The 14394-nt window shown below is 42.4% G+C and overlaps 2 protein-coding genes across 2 annotated transcripts; one reads left to right on the forward strand and one right to left on the reverse strand.

Annotated features, from left to right (window-relative positions):
* Positions 1880–7372, forward strand: LOC8073184 (chaperone protein DnaJ). Its single transcript, XM_002452669.2, has 6 exons — positions 1880–2193; positions 6342–6419; positions 6518–6593; positions 6758–6831; positions 6919–6992; positions 7136–7372. The coding sequence occupies exons 1-6, from the start codon at positions 2161–2163 to the stop codon at positions 7167–7169; spliced, it is 369 nt and encodes a 122-aa protein (XP_002452714.1). The 5' UTR covers positions 1880–2160; the 3' UTR covers positions 7170–7372.
* LOC8073893 lies at positions 11612–12700 on the reverse strand. Its single transcript, XM_002454401.2, has one exon. It carries the CDS (start codon positions 12568–12570, stop codon positions 11971–11973), a length of 600 nt encoding a protein of 199 aa, XP_002454446.1. The 5' UTR covers positions 12571–12700; the 3' UTR covers positions 11612–11970.

Below are 14394 nucleotides of genomic sequence, written 5' to 3' on the forward strand. Positions count from 1 at the left end.
CATTAAATATAGACAAAAATAAAAAATAACAGTTTTAATGTAAATCGCGAGACAAATCTTTTGATCCTAGTTAGTCCATGATTGGACAATATTTGTCACAAACAAACGAAAGTGCTGCAGTAGTGAAATCCAAAATCTTTTCGCGTCTAAACAATTTTTGGAGTGAACTAGGCCTTGTTTAGTTCCTAAAATTTTTCAAGATTCCCGGTCACATTGAATCTTGCGGCACATGCATGGTGCATTAAATACACATGAAAACAAAAACTAGTTGCACAGTTCATCTGTAAATCGCGAAACGAATCTTTTAAGCCTAATTACTCCATGATTGAACAATGTTTGTCAAATAAAAACGAAAGTGCTACAGTATCGAAAATCAAAAAATACAAGGCCAAGGCCTCGGTTCATGACAAGAAATTTCGACCCAAATCCAATTTAATGGGGCTTGCTTGGCTATTTTTACTAGGTGGTTGTCTTTCATAAATGGATATCTACTAAGCTGTCATCTTTAACAAATTGTTTTTGAAACCCTTGGATTTCTTTTCTTCTTATTTTTTCTCAAAAAAATAAAGAGTTGTTTTAAGAACCTTTTGAAGATACTCTATCTTTAAACAAAACAAGTATTTTCAAAGATAAAAAAAACTATTTTACCTCTTGAGGTATTCTCAAAGTTTAGTTTTCCTTCATAAACTTTAAAAATTGGGTAAACTATTTATCTCAACTTTTAATTTTTTTTATTTTTACCTTCCTAACCCGGTTTATAGGTGGTTTCAAAAGCGGTTTTATTTTTAAAATTTTATTTTTGGTTGAATATTTTTAAATCATAGAAACTCTAAAATATAAACTCCAATGAGTAGATCTACACATGAAACATATAATACGATACGCTTTAGTATAAAGTTTTTGTTCTACCTTTTGATCTATGTTTTTGTATTGTCCAATTATAGTAAAAATTATATGGTGGTCCAATTGTTGTATGCTTTGACTGTAGCAAAAAAAAATCATATTTGTTTCTTTATACACTTTTAGCTATTTTAAAACTATTTAACAAGCATAAAACTAAATAAATCATAAACTTAGTTATACATGACCCAAAGAGCATGAAATTTTACCATAGTTCAATCATATAGTAATTATCCCACCATAAAATATTTCATCACAATTGGGCCATAGAAACCGTAGCTTTTAATTACAGAAAAGCATAAAACTAAAACTATAGCAAACAAAAACTTTGTGCTAAAGTATACCCTATTATATACTCCCTTCATACTCGCAAATAAAGTTGTTTTGGATAAGGTTTGGGAATATAAAATCATGAATGAATTTTAAATTGTTGAGTTTGGAAATGTAAAAATCATATGAATAGATTTCTCTTGAAATACTTTCATAAAAATATATATGTACCACTTTTTTATAAATATTTTTATAAAAATAAAGAGTCAAAGTTAGGCTTTGGATGACATGTTGTTGTCCTAAATGATTTTGTTTACGGGTATGGAGGGAGTACTCACTACGTAGATATACCCATGTGGAGTCGAAGAAAATTAAATTTTCTAATTTGTGATTTTTATGTGATTGAAAATTTAGACGAAATAAATAGCAAAGAAAAAAACAAAATCACATTTCATACCCACTGATAACTGGGCCAGGGAGGTCAAATAAATAGTTTCAATGTTGAGGGAGATGATTTATGTAGCTTTAAAGTTCAGAAAGGAAAACTAGACTTCGGGGATGGTTGAGTGAGGTAAAAAGAACTTTTTTCCAAAATAAAAACAAAAACAAAACAAAGGAGAAAAAGGGTAAAGTTGTCAATATTAGATATATATCAGCCCAGCTAGGCCGGCCCATTAATCAAGCCCTCGCGGCCTCATGAGCGAGAGGAACGGGACACAAAAAGAACAGATGTCTGGCTCGCCACGTCATCACCTAACCCTGTTATCCATGTCCATCACGCAAAATAAATAATAAATAAAAAATATAAACAAAAGAAAACGGAAAAGTGGGGAAGTCGTCAAGAACTCCTCCGATCCCACCTGTCCATCGATCGATCGACTTCCGTTCCCCTCGGAATCGAGGCGGCCCCGAGAATCCCAACGCACGAGAAGAGGAACAAGGGAACCAGGCGGAGCGAAGAGAGCCCGGGGTGATGAATTGTTACGGTTTATGGACGGAGCAAGCAAGGAGCCTCTCCGCAAGGTAAACACCAACACGCGATTCCTCGTCAATCCCGGTTGTTTCCCGAGATCTGGTGTTATAATCCTTTTAGCTTCGACTCGTGGACTTTTAGCTTCATTCGACCATGAGGGGCAACACCGGATTCGGAAATTTTTGGCTGAAAGCTGTTCCTTGTGTTATTGAGGTGCTGGAGGGGAGTGGTTAATTGTGGTGTAGTACTATAGACTCAAAAGGCGGATAGAGTCCGTGCCATTTTCTTATTGATTTATTTATTTTCGAGCTGCTTTTAGCGTGCGCATGATTGGCACAACCTCTACTGTAGTATCGCTTTGTTGTGGTCTCTCTAGTGGAGTGCACAGGGCTGTGTGGTTGCTTTAGAAGTGGCTAAAATTAGTCTTGCTCAACCGGGGCAGGTGACTTATTTAGCCTGCTGAATTGTAGGTAGTATTCCAGTTTGTGGCGGTAGTGGGCTTTGGCTTTCAGTTCAACCATCTTTACAGTATTTGTAAATTACTTTAAAATTCAGCTGATAATAGATGCAGCAAAATGGTTCCTATTCACAGCTGGTTTTGTCATTACTCATAATCAGAGTATCAGACAATGGCTGGCATATTGTTATGAACTATGAAAACACACTTAGCTTGCATGTCTGAATTTGGTATCCTCTTGATGAACCAAATACTTTCGTATTTTCTGAATTATGTATGGCTTAATTGTCTGAGTCTTGACCTGTTTGTGGTTCTGTTGTCTCTCCTTTCCTATCCTTCACTGCGGAGGATAGCCAGTTTAGCTCTTACAAAGTAAGAATCCTTGGCCTTGAACAAATCAAAGCTTCCATGCTTGATGGAACCAAACATGTCCACTTTAGTAACATACATTTGTTGAAACAAATACTTTCATCACTCCAGGTACAGTGTTCAGCTTAACCTCATTTTTGAGTAAACAGGAGTTCAGCTTAACCTCATGATTTCTTACTACAGTAGGTCGTCCATTTACATTGATTATCTGCCGAGCTTAACCTCATGATTTTTTTAGATTAAGGAATATAATTTTGCGGTCTGCATCATTCACAAGTGAATGAGCATAGCCAATTACAACACACCCATAGTACTTAGACTACGATCCACCACATAGGGGTACAAAACACGGAACAAAGAAATGATGACTCAAGTCCTATTCCTATTCCTATTCCTATTTCTATCCGAAGAACTTAATGTGGTCGGAAAACTGAACTCATTGTTCTTTAGTTAGATTCTGAACCTAAACTTGACCTGCTTGCATTAGAAGCTCATTGGTGGTGTTTGCTTTTCCGAAATGAATTTGTCTAGCTACCTCAAAGCCACAATTTATGGTGAGTTGTGGCTTTCAGAAATTGAAAAGAAACTAAGAGGTTTCTTGGCAAGTGTGACACTTAAATTGAATTTATTTCTAGCAAATGCTATTCTACTATTCAACTAAGTATTTTAAATGTTATGTGATGGTTTGCTGGTGGTCAATATGGTGTGGAAGCCATGAAAATACTTGACACTTTCTGATATTCTCATGTAAAATGCTCAGGATTTATCCCATATAACCTGACCTTCGATTTATAATTAAAGGCCATATGTACAGTCATATAGTCATCCTTTATCCTGATAAAGCATTCTTATACATATTTGTTTTTTATTATGTGTTTCTGAGATATTTCTTGATACTCCCGTATGCCGAGTTTTAAGTCTCTTTGTTTTTGTCCTGAGCCAAACTTCTCCAAGTTTGACAAATTCTGTAGAAAAAATGTACCGACATTTACAATACCATATTAGTTTCATTCAATCCATCATGCAGTATGTCTTAATAGTGCGCTTATTTGTATTATAGATGTCGATATATATTCCCATAAACTTGGTCACAGGTAGAGAAATCTGACTTAGTACACAACCCTAGTTTTTTTCTTGAACTACGCAGGAGAGCTACTGGTCATTTCATTAAGAAGAAAAAAGATACAAAAGAGAGGGAAGTAAGAAACGCCCTCCCAGACACTCCTCATGGGGTTTATTCGAAATAACATACTTAGGAAATAAACTAGGAAAAACATGAACCAGCTACCACATAACGACCAAGGGCCTAGTGATCCAAGACCAACGACCTTGCAAGGAACTCATTTAAGGCAGAACTCCCGCTATACACCATAAATTACTCTCGTTGGCCACAGATTGAAGCAGCACCTCTGTGCTAGGCCTAGCACCTTAAAAAACACAACCATTTCGGTGCTTCCATAATTCCCAAGCAACTAAGATGATCAGACTATTGAGGCTTTTACACGATCCTCTTGGAAAGCCTTTGATGGTGCCACACCACCCACCAGAGAAGCGAATACTGGATTGTTGAGGAGCAAAAGACAGCAGTCCCAGCTTTTTGAAAATCAGGGTCCAAATCTGTCTGGCGAACACGCATGAGATGAGGATATGTTGAATATTTTCCTCAGCTGATCACAAAGCGGGCATGCTGGTGGGTGAGGAAGCCCACACTTGGCAAGGCGATCAGCTGTCCAACACAAGTTAATGGCCAACCAAACAAAAACTTTACACCGCAAGGTTGCCCAGCTTCTCCAAATACGCTTCCAAGGCGCAAACCTGATGCTTCCAAAGAAAAAGGCATTACATGCAGACCTGCTGCTGTATTTTCCAGAAATACTTAGCTTCCATTTATGCTGATCAGGAACTGTTGGCTGTAAAACCAGGTCATCAACCACCCCCCAAATAAGCAGATACTCTCTTAGCACTTGTACAGTCAAAGCCCCTCTAATATCTGCCACCCAACGCCTACTGTCCACGGCCTGGGCCACCATGCGTTGCTTTACAACTATTTGGTAGATCAAGCTGAATAGATTGAGTGCGAGTTCAGAGATTGTCCTGCCTCGCAACCATCTATCTGACCAGAATTTAGTTGACTCCCCATTACCAATTGAAGTTTCAACAGCAACATTGAAGAGGGCTAAGGCATTTTGTGGCACCTGGATTGGCAATCCTGCGCAAGATCGAGATGCATCAGTTTTTTGTGCCCTGCCGAACCAAGAGTTTCTAAGTTGTGAATTCCAAGACCACCATACTGCAGAGGGCGCAACACTTTTTCCCAAGCAACTAGACAGTTCCCACCATTTGCTTGCTCTTGGCCTTTCCAAAGGAAGCCTCTGTGCTGCTTATCAATTCCCCTGATAACCCACTTAGGCAAGTCCATAGCAATCATGAGGTAGATGGGGACTGCAGTTAAAACCACTCTCACCATGATCAACCGACCAAATCCGCTCATTAAGGAAGCCTTCCAACAAGGGAGGTAATCAGCCACCTTGTCAATCAATGGGAGGTCATTTTTGGTCGGTTTGTGAATTGTGAGAGGTAGGCTAAGATAAGTGCAAGGAAAATCTTTTAAGGCACATGACAATATATCAGAAGCATCCCTCATATGATCCTCGAGCAATGGATCCAGTTACTCAACTTTTGGTCAAATTGGTCTTAAGCCCTGATGCATGACCAAAGGATTCCAGAAGCAGCTTCACAACATGAAGATCATTCCTAAAAGGGTGGATGAACAGCACTACATCATCAGCATAAAAAGAAATTCTGAGCTTTGCATGTTGGATGGCCAGCAGATGCAGCATGTTGTCATTAGTGGCCTGCACTACCAGGGAGCTCAGGACCTCCATGACCAAGACAAATGGCATAGGAGATAGCGGGTCCTCTTGTCGCAAACCTCGGAGATGAGAGATCAGATCACCGAGTTCACCATTAACTAGTATCCTGGTAGAGGAGGTGGACAGCAAAAGCCATAAAAGGTTACACCATTTTCTACCAAAACCCATGTGCTGCAAGATCAAGAAGGGAAGGTCAGGGGACAGAATCAAAAGCTAGTAACTTATAATTTGGAGCGGGTGTAGTATGTTATAACATGGTTTACTTACCGCGGTATCTGCAATTCTCCTATGCTTTTTTTTACCGCAAAATACTGTCGGGGAGATCCCCACGGTGAGGACTTGAATTCTCCTATGCTTTGGACTAAATGCCATCTATATTTAGAAGATTATCATACGGTTCATTGCGATATGTCATATCAGATTATCATACAGTTAATTCATCAGTTTATTCGTTGTCTTGTATACTATATTTGTTTCATGAACTTAATTATGCTTACAGGACTACTACAAAGTTCTGGAGGTTGATTATGACGCTTCTGATGACACCATCAAGTTGAGTTATAGAAGATTAGCTTTGGTAAGATTCTGTCCAACCTCTGCTCGTCAAGCTAGTATTATGTATTAGCATGCAAAGATGTCTGTAGATTGACTCAGTGTAACCCATCCTTCCTCTAGATGTGGCATCCAGACAAGCATAAGGGTGATAATGATGTCACAGCTAAATTTCAGGAGATTAATGAAGCATACAAGGGTATTCTTCCAGCCTTTATTACTTAGACGCCAATACTCTTTACAATCATCAATACTCCCCAGAAGAAGAAGAAAAAGAATGGATGATCCCACAGCTGCACACTTTTATGAACCGTTCTTACAACCTTAACTAATTATATCTCATTGGTTTCTCTTCTTTTTCAGTTTTAAGTGACCCAGCTAAGCGACTAGAATACGATGTTTCTGGTTGTTATGAGATTGATCAATATACTTTGCGTGTAAGATTTCTTAGTCATTAGTCAGACAGTAGACGCATGAGACGGTCCTTTCTGCACTCATCTAATCTCTGTCCTCTTGTATTTCAGGAGTACCTTGCAAAATTTAAGGGTATGATACTTACCTGTAATGGCCTTGGCATAGATCATCCTTCTAGTAAATGGTAAAGACGATTCAGTTGAACTGTCACCTATTTATTTATTTCAAAATAATGTTATGTTTCCTACTCTCGATTATTGATGGCAGCACACATGTTTGGAGGCAATGTACACAACTCTGACTATATATCGTATTTGTCGTTTCCAGGGCCCGACATTTGAGGGAACTGAAGCCCCATTGATCGACGGGTACGGATTGTAACATTGTTGATGCTGATCGGATTTACTGTTCCATGTAAGACACAATTGGGTTGTATCACAGACAATGATCCCTTGCCACTTTCTGCGCAAAAGATGCATGTATAGTAAGGGTCTATTTGGTTACGGGCGCATGAAGTACTAAATATAAACTATTTATGAAACTAAAAACATGGCTACAGACTAATTTGCGAGACGAATCGAGTTTAATTAGTTTATGATTGGACACTAATTATTAAATAAAATGAATTAAATTTTAATTTCTCAAAAATGAATTAAATTTTAACAATCACAACCAAACACCCTCTATTTCCGGATGGAGACTGGTCACGGATGCAAAATTGGCTCCTTTCTCACGATTGATAGCACGCCCCCAACCTGCATGAACGTGTTTTTTCAAGTAAAGCATATCTATGGTTAAACGCTCGGCACCAACATAAAAATCAAGCATGATTATACACATTATTATATATAAAATAGTGAAAATGTAGATGGATATGAAAAAAGGGCTTGTTTGACCGAATTGGGCCAATTCACGCGAACATATTCAAGATATATTGTTAGCAATAACTGGGGCTAAATCATCGGCACAGTACATGGGCAGTTTGGAATACTGTTAAACACAGGATCAGTACCCGGACTCAAATTGCACCCCATTGTAGCAAGGCCATGAGACACTGCATTACAAGATCATGGATTATTAATTACTGAACAAAATTATATTTTTTCTATTTTATGATTTACTATGATTTTTTAAAGATTCACCAAAAATAAATAAAAAAACACGAAACCACCGTCACTATTAAACCACCGTCCAAAACCGCTTGAGGGGTTATTTAACTGGTTTGAGAAAGTTCAGAGGGTAGAAAATCCAGTTTTATAATTTATGGGGTAAAGCAGTCCACCATGTATAATTGAGGAGGTTATGTATATTTTTTTCTATTGAAAAAGATATAAATACATACTCCCTCCATCTCAAATTATATGTCATTCCAAAAATCTTGGAGAGTCAAAGCATCTCAAGTTTAACCAAATTTATATAGTAGGATAATAATATTTATGATATCAACTAAGTATCATTAGATTCTTCATTAATTATATTTTCATAGTATATCTATTTGATGCCACAAAACTTTATAATTTTTTCTATAATTCTGGTCAAACTTAAAATATTTTGATTTTCTAAGATTCTCGGAATGACTTACAATTTAGAATGGAGGGAGTAGATTTGATGCATAGTTATCATACTTATGAGATGCTATCATGTTTGTTGGCCTCCCTTATTAATAAAAATTCGTGGTTCCGCTACTCCTGAGAAGCTTTGGGGAAACATACACGGGATGTTCTTTGGAGAAAATTTCTTTAAGTTGAATTGAGTATATATTTGAATAGAAATCTGAATTTGAGATAACCGTTTCGCATTGGTATTGAAAAAAATATCGGCGTCTATATTTGTATTGGAATTAAAATATGGTAAAATGATATCCGGACACGATTTGTTCCGTCTCAGAGCGTGGATGCTGGTTCAATCAAGCAATAGCGTTGCCGTAGCGACACTGTTCCATGTAGGCTAGGCTAGCGGCTAGCCCGTGGATGGATTTGATTCCAGATCTCGAGTTGGCAAGCAACCGTACCCTATCACGGCCCATGGTTTCCGTAGGGCAAACGGACGTGCGATAGGATGAGACGGCGCCGTGGGCTCACGCCGTACGACAGGCTTGATGAGCAAGGCAATATCGGTGTCAGACGGGACGGGACTGTCCCTCTCACCCTCCGGCACCCTTTTCTCTCTCCTCGGCCTCGGCCCTCGGGCCTAGTTATTTGTAAAATTTTTAGATTCTTCGGCCTTATTTACTTCCGTTCAAAAATCAAAATTTTTTCAAAATTTCACTGTCACATTGAATCTTTAAACGCATACCTAGAGTATTAAATATAAACGAAAATAAAAAATAATTGCACAATTGGATCGAAATTGACGAGACAAATCTTTTGAGCCTAGTTAGTCTAATTACCACAAACAAACAAAAATGTTACGGTATCGTAAAATTTTTCCCTTCACGAACTAAACAAAGACTTCGTTATATAAAATCTTTGGCACATGTATAAAATATTAAATATACATAAAAATAATTAATTATATATTTTATCTGTAATTTGTGACGAATTTTTAAGTCTAGTTAGTCTATGGTTAGACAATATTTACTAAATATAAACGAAAGTGTTATATTTTTCATTTTGTAAATTTTTTATTTGAAACAGGCTTCGGGCGGTGTTCGCGGTGGTGATGACTGGTGACGTGTAGGAGTAGCTGTAGGAAAGTTGAATGTTCTCCCGACACGGCGGACAAAAGCTGCGCCGGTCCAATTCGGGCCATCCAGAAGCGCAGCCAGGCGACTGGCAGGCTGAGGCCTGAGGTCAGCGGTCACTCCATGCGTCTACCCTCTACCGCGGGCTGGGCAGCCCCCCTCGCATAGGCAGCAGGTCGCGTGTTACATTTTCTCGGTTTCCCATCGTGTTGCTGCTGACAAATTCACATTTCATGTTTGAGGACGATTTTTTCGGGTCGGGCCGGTGACGCCGGGTGTAGTAGTCTGTACAGTACTCTGTAGTTTGGACGCTCTCGAGCGGCGGACGGGGTGTTAACCTCGCCGGACTGTGATTCATCAGTGAAACACTCTGTGTGCCCGGTGAGATGACCGGGAAAGCAACGGGACGTGAGGCTCCCCGCTCGGAGACGAGAAGGGCGCTGTTCGGGGTGATGGGAGACTGGCCGTCGGAGTCGGAGAGGATCCCAGCTCGGTGCCGTGCCGTGCCGACCCGACTCGGCTCATCACCATATATTCTTTCGAGGGGGGGGGGGGCACGGTCGCACCCGCGTGCTCCTAGGAGAAATCCGAAGATTTCTCGTCACATCGAATCTTTCGGCACATGCATAAAATATTAAATATAGAAAAAAAGAATAACTGATTGCACACTTTATCTGTAAATCACGAGACGAATCTTTTAAATCTAGTTACTCTATAACTAGACAATGTTTGTCAAATAAAAACAAAAATACTACCGTGTTAAAATTCCAAAACTTTTTATATCCAAACAAGTCCCGAGACGGGGGCGACGAGGACGGGGCGCCTACCGCGCCGGCGCAGCAGCGGGCAGCGGCCCCCCACCACCCCACCCCGGACGACCCGAGCGCCGGACACGACCTCGGATCTCGGCTTCCAGAGTGTTCCGAGCCGGACGCTTGTACGTTCCCCTGAGCCTGTGGCCATATCTTTCCCAGCGGATCTTGGGCCGGGGCATGCTTGTACCACAAGCTACCGGTTCATCATGAGATCGTGGAGTGACCCGTCTCGCCAAGGATTCGAAGCGAAAGCCTGGGCAGTGGTGGATTGGACGAATACGGCACCGAGCCAGCGCGAACAGTGACCGCGATCAACAAGCAATGAAGCTGCGGCGACTCCATTGGCTGCTCTGCTCATCGCTGCGTGACCTGCCGCTGCGTCTGCTGTGGAGGCAGACGGAGCGGCGGGAGACAGGGCAAGCAGCGCGGCGCTCCACAGCCTACAGAGCAGGCAGGCAGGCGTAGCCGCGTCGAGGCATCGAGAGTACTGTACTGAACGCTGCATTGGCAATGTGGACCCTTCTTGTCGGTGGCAAAAGGCCTGGTGCCGTTAGTAATCAATTGTAACACTTTAATTTGTATTTAATAAATATTATTAAATCATAGACTAACTAAGGCCTTGTTTAGTTCACCCTAAAATCCAAAGACTTTTTAAGATTCTAAGTCACATCGAATCTTGCGTTACATGCAAGAAACATTAAATATATTCAAAAAACAAAAATTAATTATATAGTTTTTCCTGTAAATCACAAGATGAATTCTTTAAACCTAGTTAGTCAATGATTGGATAATATTTGTTATAAACAAATAAAAAGTGCTACAGTAGCCCAAATTTTTTCATTTCGGCAACTAAACAAGGTCTAAGCTCAGAAAATTTATCTCGCAAATTACAGATTAACTATATAGTTAGTTTTTTCCTTTTATTTAATGTTTAACGCATTATGCATATGTCATACGATTCGATACGATGGGAATATGAAAAATTTTGTAATTTTTTAAAACTAAACAAGGCCCAAATCCTACGGGGCTCCGTCCAGAGCAGGACGAGCACGTCCTGTACTGTACTCTCCAATATGTGATTGAGCGACTGCACTTAATTGATCCTACGCTTCCTTTTTTTGAGCGGTAATGATGTTTTTCCCCCTTTGAAGCAAAATAATGCACGACGCAACTGCAATGTAGTAGTACAATAAACGATGCAATTGCTGTTAACTGACAAGGCACGCACGGTCGATTTGTCAGCCGAGCGAGCGCTTCTGCATTGCTACAATGAGATCGTGCCTGACAGAACGGCAACAGATGGGGTGAACGTAACTGAAGATAGATCGAATTGGAGAGCTTAAAATATCCAATTTTGGTGTTACAAAGTGGAGTACGAGCACGCTACAAAAGCGAAGAACCCATGGGGAGATCACCCACTAGCATATGTAGTATGCACACATTGCGCCCAGATCACAGGCTTTCACGTTTCCGTCTAACTTAATCATGAAATTAGCGGCACGCGGCGCGACCACAAAAAGGGAAATGAACGCTCACGCTCCTCCTCTAATCCACCGCCTTATGTAGTTAATTAACTGCTACTAATTAATAAAGTAAAATGATCCCGCGCACATGACCCCCACTAATCACTTTCCGGCCATCTTTCTGGAGGCAAGGTACCTCGCTCACGGCCGCCCCGCCACGCTCGCCGACGACCTGCGGTGCCGGAACGCCTTGAGTGGGCTCGGGAAGTGCCACCCCCACCGCGCCCGCGCGGCCCTAGCCGCGGCCGCGGTCTTCGCCTCCACCGCCGTGGCGGACACGGAGCTGGAGCGCGGCAGCCCCAGCCCCTCGTCCTCGTCCTCCACCTCCAGCTCCAGCTCCGCGCCCCCCTCCCGCGCCGCGGGCTTCCAGAACGGCGGCCAACCCCAGACCCGGGCCTTCCGCCTGCCCGAGGCCACAGCGGAGGGCGCGGCGACCGCGGCGGCGAAGACGGCGGAGGAGCCCGTGGCCACGGACCTGGAGCGCGCGATCCGGTGCTCCCGCTCGATGAGGCTGTGGACGCGGCCGACCGCGTCGCCGGAGGCCGAGGTGGAGGACGACGACGGGGACGCGGCGCAGGCGCAGGGCCGCACGTGCGCGCAGTTGGGGCAGAGCCGGAGGAGGCGGTCCCGCAGGCAGTACGGGCACACCCCGCCGCCGGATCTCGCGGCAGGGTGCTTCCGGCACCTCCATTCGTCGCCGCCGGCGCCGGCCGGGGCCACCGCTGCCTTCTCCGCCTTCATCGATGCGGTTGTGAGGTCCCGCAGGCAGTAGGCTGCTTTGCTTTGCCTCTTTCTTTGCTCTCTGTGCGCGCGCGGGTGTGAGGAGGGGACGGGCGTTGCGTTACCAGCGTCGCTGTTGAAAAAGAGTGGGGGCAACGGCACGGAGTCTATAATAAGGGGGGCTAACGGCGTGTTGTTTCGGAGCGGGGAAAGTGGGCCTCAACTTACAGGTTATCTACGGAAGTGCCATTGCCAAAGCTGGCGAGCAGTTGCGCGGTGATCTTCTGTGGCTGAAGAGCAACTCCATAAACCGTCCTCGTACAATGGTTTTAACCTTTGTTTTTTAGGGAACTATTGTTTAACTTCGTTTGCGTGCGTGCGTGCAACAAATTGAGCCTGAGATCCACGGACAGGGCACAGGAGGCAGCTGCAGGCGTGCTCACAGTTGGGAACGGGGTCACCACGTCGTTAGGGTCACAGCACAGAGGATCCCGGCTCGGGGTCGACAGATAAGGCTGCCGCCGCACGTGCGGGGCGGGAATGAGCCGTGTGGGGGACAGCAACGAGGGGTCCGCATGTCGGTCTTGACGTCGTGACCCAGACGCCTGGCCTGGTCCTTTTTTCCATTCTTTTTATGCTTTGCTGCCCCCGTGTAGCTGCAGACTGTGAGCTGCTGGCGTACAGACTACAGCGCCTAGACGGCTCGCTGGTTTCCTCTCACAAGTGCCGTGTCTACTGCCACACACGCACGCGAGAGCACGGTGCGGCCGCGATGTCAACGGATGTACCGCACGTGTGCTTGACAATTCTCAGACGCGCGAGCCCTTGCCTCGGCGTCTCTCTCGCCAAGTCATGGTCTCGTTTAGTTTCGAAAAAATTTCGAATTTCGCTACAGTAGTATTTTCGTTTTTATTTGATACATATTGTCCAATCATAAACCAACTAGGATCAAAAGATTCGTCTCGCGATTTACAGATAAACTGTGTAATTAGTTTTTATTTTTGTCTATATTTAATGCTTCATGTATGTGCCGTAAGATTTGATGTGATGTGGAATCTTCAAAACTTTTTAGATTTCGGCGTGAACTAAACAAGACCCAAGTCAAAATTGAAAAATTCGACTCCAATTTTACCTGGGAACTGGGATTAGTTCTTGCTCCTTTTAACCGTAACATAAACTTGCCAATTGAAATGCAGTTCTGCCTGTTCGATGGCGTCACGATATGACAACACCAGTGTTTCTTTCGGCGGCCGCACGCGGCATGCGTGCACGCACGTCCGTGCAAATCCGTGCACACGTCCGTAGGGACGAGTACAAGTAGTAAACTTCATTTTGGAAAAGAGATTTTTTTTTTTGCCCGGTGTCTGGAAAAACGCCACGATAATCGATTATCCGGGGCTCTAAGCGCATCTCCAAAGATTCGCTCTTCAATTAAATTGGATATTTAGAGATTTATTTAAATAAAAAAAATTATGTCTTTGTACCAACAAATAGTTTTCTAATCTTCTCCACGTTTTAGAGAGCTATATATCTCGCTTTCAATATTTAGCTCACGAATAAATTATGCCTATTCCCTCCGTCCCAAAGTCGTTGTAGGATCCAAAAGTTGACTCACAAGATTAAAAAGCAAAAAAAAAGGTGTATTGATGGCCTCTGCAGTGCATAGAATGAAATAAAAAAGTATTTAGGCCTTGTTTAGTTCCGAAAAAATTTCGGATTTCGTTACTGTAGCACTTTCGTTTTATTTGACAAATATTGTCTAATCATAAACTAACTAGGATCAAAAGATTCGTCTCGTGATTTACAGACAAACTGTGTAATTAGTTTTTGTTTTCGTCTATATTT

The sequence above is a fragment of the Sorghum bicolor genome, chromosome 4 (assembly GCF_000003195.3).
Source record: "Sorghum bicolor cultivar BTx623 chromosome 4, Sorghum_bicolor_NCBIv3, whole genome shotgun sequence".
NCBI lineage: Eukaryota > Viridiplantae > Streptophyta > Magnoliopsida > Poales > Poaceae > Sorghum > Sorghum bicolor.

What these genes read in the sequence shown, in the direction of transcription:
- LOC8073893 (XM_002454401.2), bottom strand. Translation starts at nt 12,570, where the DNA reads ATGAAGGCGGAGAAGGCAGCGGTGGCCCCGGCCGGCGCCGGCGGCGAC.
- LOC8073184 (XM_002452669.2), top strand. Translation starts at nt 2,161, where the DNA reads ATGGACGGAGCAAGCAAGGAGCCTCTCCGCAAG. An exon ending in GCAAGGAGCCTCTCCGCAAG is followed by an intron (nt 2,194 to 6,341) that starts GTAAACACCAAC and finishes TTATGCTTACAG; the next exon opens with GACTACTACAAAGTTCTGGA. An exon ending in GATTAATGAAGCATACAAGG is followed by an intron (nt 6,594 to 6,757) that starts GTATTCTTCCAG and finishes CTTCTTTTTCAG; the next exon opens with TTTTAAGTGACCCAGCTAAG.